At 35.3% G+C, this 8,312-nt stretch overlaps 1 protein-coding gene across 2 annotated transcripts in view; it reads left to right on the forward strand.

The window, feature by feature from the left end:
- ZNF804A (zinc finger protein 804A) overlaps positions 1-8,038 on the forward strand; it is a 284,581-nt gene extending 276,543 nt beyond the window's left edge. For both annotated transcript variants that reach the window (XM_066345983.1, XM_066345984.1), the window contains one exon: positions 3,234-8,038. In XM_066345983.1, coding sequence (XP_066202080.1) covers positions 3,234-6,462 — 3,229 coding nt within the window. In that variant the 3' untranslated portion in view covers positions 6,463-8,038. The remainder of the gene's footprint in view (positions 1-3,233) is intronic.
- The last annotated feature ends 274 nt before the right edge of the window (positions 8,039-8,312 follow it).

Below are 8,312 nucleotides of genomic sequence, written 5' to 3' on the forward strand. Positions count from 1 at the left end.
CTGGTTGCATTAGAGCAATGCCCTAGATGGGTCCAGCATCGCCCCCTGGTGGGCATGCCCGGTGGATCCCGGTTGGGCGCATGCGCGAGTCTGTCTGCAGTCCCCGTTCCCCCCTCCCACTTCTCACTTCAGAAAAATACAAAGAAAAAAGAAAAAGAAAATAAAGCAGGTATAAAAATTTTTGTGTAAAAAAAAAAAAAAGAAAAGAAAGAGAGAGAGAGAGAGAAAGAGGGAAATGTAGAAATAATGGACATAAATTTATTTCTTCTGTACCCAGAATAAAGAATAAATTTTCATTGTTCTCCATGGGCTTTAAACAATAAATTGACCTTGAATTTACGCAAAAGTGTGTTTAATGGATATATCAATAGAAAGCCAAAATTGCTATAATTTTAGTTTGTAAAAAAAATTTAGCCCTGGACTGTTGGCTCAGTGGTAGAGCATCAGCCCAGCATGTGGATGTTCTGGGTTCAATTCTCAGTTGGGGCACACAGGAGAAGCACCCATCTGCTTCTTCACCCCTTCCCCTCTGGCTTCTCTCTTTCTCTCTCTCTCTCTTCCCCTCCTGCAGCCATGGCTCAATTCGAGCGAGGTGGCCCTGGGCACTGAGGATGGCTCTATGGCCTCTGCCTCAGGTGCTAAGAAAAGGTCTATTGCTGAGCAACAGAGCAATGCCCCAGATGGGCAGAACATTGTTCCCCTAGTAGGCTTGCCAGGTGGATCTTGGTTGGGACACATGTGGGAGTCTGTCTCTGCCTCCCCTCCTCTCACTGAATTTTTTTTAATTACATTATTTTGTTATTAAAGTTATCTTAGTTGAAATCTATTATATTTCTTGGTGAAATTAAAAACATTTGATTAAAGAAGAGACCAAAGCACCATCTCATGACCTTTTTATAAATATAGATTTAAAAGAAACTATATTTTAATTATAAATTTGAATAACATTTTTGAAGTTATTTTTAAAAATATTTTGAAAGAGTCAGGAAGACCCTGTACATTTCAGAGGCATGTCTAAATTAGTTTCACTTTGAATGAACTAGAACTGGACTGTCAGACATGCACAGCTTTATACTTTGACCTGCTTCTAACAGAGAGCTATAATGTTGTAATTTAGAACTTACAGTTCATGCTAGAGCCATGGTATGGAAAAACCTTATTTAGAGTGTCCTTTCCTCCTCCTCCAAATAAATAAGCCTCTCTTACTATTCTCTAAAACCAAGTTATTTTATATTAAATTTTCTTTGCATAGAATAGTGTTAAGGGATGTTGCTATATCAAAATATTTCTTGAAGTGAGAAATTTTGAAAAAATTAAAATAAAATTTAGGTTTATTTAGAATCATATATAGAACAGTTAAAATAAAACTGTTATCCAGTTATACCAACCAAATAGTTTTATTCTGTCTAGTAATAAATAAAAAGTTATACAAGTGCAAGTTTATATTATAGAGTAGTGATTTTCCCTTAGATTGTCAAATTAAAAAAAAATGACAATAGCTAATACAACAATAGTCATCCAGTGTGAATGTCCTGTCTTGAACCATAAATATATAGGTAATAGAATAGATTTGCGTCTTATTGGTCATGTCAGATAATAAAGTTGCAGTTGATTGCTTAATTCTTGGTGCCAAAGAACGCTCATATACAAGTAGAGCCACCTGATTTTTTAAAAAGCCACTTTGGAACAAAAATAGTAGATAATTACTATCATTATTTGTAAAACTATCAAAATTATGCCTTTTTTTGTCAAATTGTTAAAAAATATATTTTTGATGTGGTGTAGAATTTGAGTTATTAGTTTATATGTGCCATGAGATGAAAAAGATTGAAAATTACTGTTATAGAGAATTATAAGACCTATGTAATTTAATGTCCAATAAATAGCATTTGCAAATGTAAATTCTATTAAGAGAAATAGAGTTAATAATATGTACAAAAGAGTACTTCCTATCTAAATTACTTTCCTCAGTATACATTACAGTACATACTTCTTTTTACACACACATGGACACACACGCACATTGTTATGCACATATACATCCATACATAATTTTTCAACTAATTTGGTGCCTCTAAAAATATGCAGTTAGAAAATAGTGTTGTTGTGTAAATATCAAATAAAGCAATGAAATAGTTAATTTTGTTAAAGATTAAATAAAATATTCAATTAAAATTTTTTTTTTCCAATTGTAACTTCTAAGAAACTAACTTTTTAAATAGCATGGGAAATTCTACAAAGCATGATTCTGTATGGGTAAAGATGATATTTAGGTAGTTTATTTGTTTTTATGCTAGACAATATAGTAGTTTAAATCACAACTCACTACTTTTGGTATACTGAAATTGCAAATAAATAAAAATCATATTTTAAGTAAATAATCTTTTCTCTTAAAAGTACCTTTTATTTATTGTATATTATTATATCATTTATAACATCAGAATAATTTTTAAATCTTAATAATAGAAATTCTAAAAACTCAAAGCTCTCTTCAAGTTAGTATTATCTCTTAGTAATTTTTGCATTACAGTATGCCACCTGGGCCTGTGCTAGACTTTCAATAAATGTTGGTGAATTTCTAGCACTTCTGAAGTCATGATGAATTTTTCTTTAAATTCCTTCATGTTGTCCATATAGTATCAGTAATTACTTTTAATAATTTGTGAATTAAAAGTTATTTTATTTTAGAAAATTTTACAGTAGTTCAAGATGTCACTAAAAATACCATGGAGGTAAAAAATATTGGTCAAGAAACACAAGTGAGCCTGACCTGTGGTGGCGCAGTGGATAAAGTGTTGACCTGGAAATGCTGAGGTCGCCGGTTCGAAACCCTGGGCTTGCCTGGTCAAGGCACATATGGGAGTTGATGCTTCCAGCTCCCCCCCTTCTCTCTCTCTCTTCTCTCTCTTTTCTCTCTCTCTCTCCCTCTCTCTCCCCCCTCTAAAAATGAATAAATAAAATAAAAAGAAGAAACACAAGTGAAAGCATGGGACTATCCCTGACATTGGTGTTACCAGCCATAAAAGTAACATCATGACAGGACTTCCATGTTATCCTAAACAATAACCAATAACTAAATGAAACTGCGGTACTATAGAAGGCAATTGCACCATATGAAAGTAATTTTTTATATGTAAGAAAATATATATTATAATGACATTTCTGAAATGAATGTGTTTGAATATTCTTCCTCAAGTGTCCTATCTAATACGTATTTTTGCTACTTTTTGTAGTGCTCCTGGAAGTGGCCCCATGTTCAAATCAACAACTGTTACTGTGAGAGAAAATGATAGTGAAATTTCCCAACGAGTTGTTGTGGATTCAGTTAATAACCAGGAAGATTTCAAATGCACGTTGATTCATAATGAAGAGAATGCTAAAGATGTTACCACTGTTACTGCAGATCCAGAAAGCGCAAATAATTATACAAAAAATAATCAATTTGGAGATCAAGCCCAGGGAATTCACAGGCACAAAATTGGTTTTTCCTTTGCGTTTCCAAAGAAGGCATCCTTGAAGCTGGAGTCCTCAGCTGCAGCCTTCTCTGAACACAATGATGAGGCCTCCGTGGAAAAAGGACTTAGTAGAAAAAGTAGATTTGTCCCCGGAGCCTGTCATTTCCAACTATCTTCACCAACAGATACACTTTTGAGTTCTGAGAAGAAAGCTGACTCTTTTCAGCCACCAGAGGGAATGTGCTCTTACAAAGAAACTGCTCACACTCCAGAGATGAAAGAAGTTGCTAGTGAAAAAGATACATTATTATTACCTTCATTTTGCCCATTTGAACTCCCTTTATCTTCTGATGCAGATAATTGTCAAAAATCAGTCCCTTTAGCAGATCAAATACCACTGGAAGATGTTATTATTAATGAAGACATACCTATGAGTGGTAACGGTTCTGATCTGTTAGGAGTTAATTGCACAGTTCTTGATAAGGCGAATGACTGCATGTCTTCACAAGCTACTCCAGAGGAAAATGCTAAGGACCATGGTGCATCCACAATTGAAGCTGAATTTAAAAACTGTGATCCTGAGATGTTGGCCCCTTCAAATTCTGAAGAGGATAATATAGCCTTGTATAAAAAACCAGATTTATATAAAAAACCCTGTGAGCTGTTTGTTCCTGTACTTAACAAAAATGGATCCACAGTTCTTCAGTGGCCATCAGAAATGCTAATTTACACAAATACTCAACCATCAGTTTCTTATAGCTGCAATCCTCTCTGCTTTGACTTTAAGTCCACTAAATTAAAGAACAATCTAGACAAAAACAAGCTGCCCTTAAAAGACCTTTATTCTCAGCAGAAAGAAGAAGACATTTGTAAGAGACTGGTTTTGGACTGCAAAGACAGATCTATTTCAGGACTCAAAGATGATGATATTGGAAGTAGCAGAAATGAATCCACCCAAGTCACTCCTCTTTTGGCTGAAGATACTCTCTCCGATAGTTCTGATTCTGGGAAAAATGAAAATATGGATCAGAGGTATAAAAATAGTTCCTGTAAAATCAGAAAAACAAAAAGATATAATTTTATTAAAAAGCAAATAAAACAAGATACTCATGAGAAATATGACAAAACAAGGTTGAAAGATACACATGAACACTGGTTCTATAAAAGTAGAAGAAAGAAAAGAAGAAGAAAGTTATGTCACCATCACCATGGGAAGAAAACCAAAGAATCAAAACCTCACCTCAAAATGGGAACAGAAAGTAGTTACAGTGATACAACGAGGAAAAATGTACTGGAAACAATTTCAGAAAAGCAGTATTTAGCTGTAGAACAATTATTGGATTCACATCAATTACCTGATAAAAAGCCTAAGTCAGAGTTTATGTACTTAAACGAAAAGGAAGAAATTTATAAAACCTGGAACACTAACTACAATAATAATGATATCAGTTCTAAAAATCACTGTACAAAGAACTCCATTGTTTTAAATGAACACTCCACTCCATCAATGATGCATTCTGGGAAACATAATGTAACACACTCCAGAACTTACTGTAATTGTAAAGCCAAAACGTCCAGTTGTGGTCAGGATCACCAATGTTGTCTTCAAAATGACATGAAATGCATGCGTCAGAATCAGGCTGTAAAAAGAGGTTATAATTCTCTAGTTAATGAATCAGAAAGATTTTATAGAAAACGTAGACAGCATTCATATTCTTATTCTTCAGATGAAAGTTTAAATCAAAAGAATTCTTTATCAGAAGAATTTGGGGGGCCACCACGTGCCTCTGCTCCCTTTAAACCTAAAAGGAAACGGAGGAGAAAAAGAAGCAGATTCCACACCAGATTTGAAGCTTTGGAACTCAAAGAGAATGCAGATTATCCCATGAAGGGCAATTCTTCCTTATGTCCCCAAGATGAGTTAACAAGTGAAGACAAAAAAGAGGAAATAAAATCACAAGAAATTGCAAATGTCGAAAAGAACTCAGACCAAGTTAAAAACAAACTGACCCTAGACCCTCGTAGTCCCCTTCCTTCTAGAACCAATGGTGAGACTGAGCATTTAGTAATGGAGACCACTTCTGGTGCACTGCCGGAGATTTCCAATGAACCCACCACATCTGTCTATGTAGCTAGCGCCCCAGCAAAGGAGGAAATGGACACTACCTTGCTGGGACACAAAGAAAGAAGCAAGGATATAAATATTAATGAAAAGAGAATTCCTTCCAAGGTGCCTAACATGGAAAAGCACTTCAGACCGTCACAACCTAAATCGTACCTTTGCCACTATGAACTGGCTGAAGCCCTTCCACAAGGAAAGGTGAATGAGGCATCCCCAGAGTGGCTGCGTTTTAATTCAGGAATTCTTAATGCACAACCACCATTACCATTCAAAGAAGCCCATGTCAGTGGTCGTACCTTCGTAACGACAGAGCAAATCCTGGCTCCACTGGCTTTACCAGAACAAGCATTATTGATCCCAATGGAAAACCATGACAAATTCAAAAATCTCCCCTGTGAGGTCTACCAGCACTTCATACCGCCGAACATCCTGGCCAACAAGGTCAAATTTACCTTCCCCCCAGCTGCCCTCGAGCCCCCTAGCACACCTCTGCAGCCTTTGCCTTTGCAGCAGCCCTTACGTTCTACCTCTGTGACCACCATCCACCACACTGTTCTGCAGCAGCACGCTGCTGCCGCCGCCGCCGCCGCCGCTGCCGCCGCCGCCGCCTCTGGAACCTTTAAAGTGCTTCAACCACACCAACATTTTCTGTCCCAAGTCCCAGCTCTCACCAGAACATCGTTACCTCAAATCTCAATAGGACCGGTAGGACCGAGGCTTTGTCCTGGGAATCAGCCAACTTTTGTTGCACCTCCTCAGATGCCCATCATTCCAGCTTCAGTTCTTCATCCCAGCCATCTGGCTTTCCCTCCTTTACCCCATGCACTCTTCCCTTCTCTGCTTTCCCCTCACCCTGCCGTCATCCCCCTGCAGCCCCTCTTCTAGTCACTATCAGAAAAGAAAATGTTTATGTGAAAACTACTGCTATATGAGTCAAGGCTCATCTAAGTGGATCATTGCCTATTCCAATGGCGAGAAGAAATGAGCCAAAATCTGGCCTCTTTGACCTGATATCATTTACTGTAAGTCTAAATAAATTCATAGTTTCCAACATATAATATTATTAAGGCACTGAATAGTTTCAAATTCAATACAATATATGCTGTATATTAAATTGATGTCTTCAGAGTATGTATAATGTACATAAAATATATTTATAGTACTGTAATTTATGTTGTAAAGTATGTTCTTTGGTTTCTTTTTAATCTTTGTGTATTTGCACCTATTTAATGTTTAGACAAAGCTGATGGCACTATGTTTTGTACCATGTTCCTTGAAACTGTAAATTCAGTGAAAAATATCTCTTGCAATAAATTTTTGTTAAATATTTAAGTAAACCAAACTTCTGTTTTTAGTTGGTTTTACTGTTTGTGGAATGTATAGTAAAAGTAGGTTTGGGATTTATACTGTTTCTTCTATAAATAGGCATCTCTGAACCTCAGAGCCCTGCAAACAGTGTTCTATTAGTACTTAAACTATGATACCCTCCTTCAGAATAAGTATAATCAATACATTTGTTTTTCTGTTTGTTCTAATGCTGCTTATACTGAAAGTTTACTAAATTTCCTGAACAACTGTCCCTTTAGACAATAAACCATGGAAATTCATGTTAAAATAATGTTAGTATTCAAAGATAGAATAACTCAGAACTATGCAAAGTACATAGTTATCTTCCAGGAACTGTAAAACCACTAGCAAAGAAAAAAAAGACAAAAATATAATTTCTTAAAACCTTTTTGTATGTCAAAATTCTCAAACTTATTATATTTATTTTCAATTGTTGCAGGAAATATACATATATAAGAATTTTAGCATGGATTAAGGAATATGTTTAATTAATAAGTCACTATCCATTATGTAACATCTTGGGAAGAATGACATAAACACATTCTGTATCTAGATATACTCTTAATTGAGAATCTGGAAGTGGGAAGGAGCATAAATAAATAGCTTTTTCTTCTGCAAATCTTTCTAGTGTTTGTATCTTAATTTTAAATCACCAGGAAAAAAAATGAGAAACTCTTCACAATGCCCTTCCAGATTCTGCTTTATTTTTAATGATCTTGGCATTTTTGTTCACTCAAGTGTTTCTATGTGTACTGAGGAATATGATTATTCAATATAAATCTAGGAAACACCACACTTTGCCCAAGGGAGGTTTTCCATGTATACCTGCCACGCCATGCCAGTTGGCAAAACAAAGTCTATATGACTGGTAGAGAGGATTCTCTTCACCATGTACATATGATAAAAGATTTTAGCAGCCTAGCAATGAATCCCAGCACCAAGAGTCCAAATAAAAATCTTTCTAAAGAGCGAGCAATGCTTAATTGGTGTTGGACTAAGGACATGCTATTTCTTATGTTCACCACAGGAACTGAGTTACCCTGAATAATATTGAGCATCATAAACATATATTCTACTGTCAAAATAATCGATATTAAATTATATGTTAAGTAGAGAAATAAGGGAGAAAATATAGGTCATTTACTTTATTGATTATATGCTATCATAATCGTTGATTTAAATGTTTCCTAAAAAAATGGTTGTAAAAGACTGAATATACCATTTTGTGATTAACAAATACTATAGAAATAAAAATAATAAGGGAAGCAATTCCATTTCAAGTGCTTTAAGATAGTATGTTCCAAAAATGGGAACTAGAATTAGAATGGATGATTTTTACCCAGGCAAAATGTTTGAACTATCTTTGAAAATAAGATAGATGGGAATAA

The sequence above is a fragment of the Saccopteryx leptura genome, chromosome 7, assembly GCF_036850995.1.
Source record: "Saccopteryx leptura isolate mSacLep1 chromosome 7, mSacLep1_pri_phased_curated, whole genome shotgun sequence".
Taxonomy (NCBI): Eukaryota; Metazoa; Chordata; class Mammalia; order Chiroptera; family Emballonuridae; genus Saccopteryx; species Saccopteryx leptura.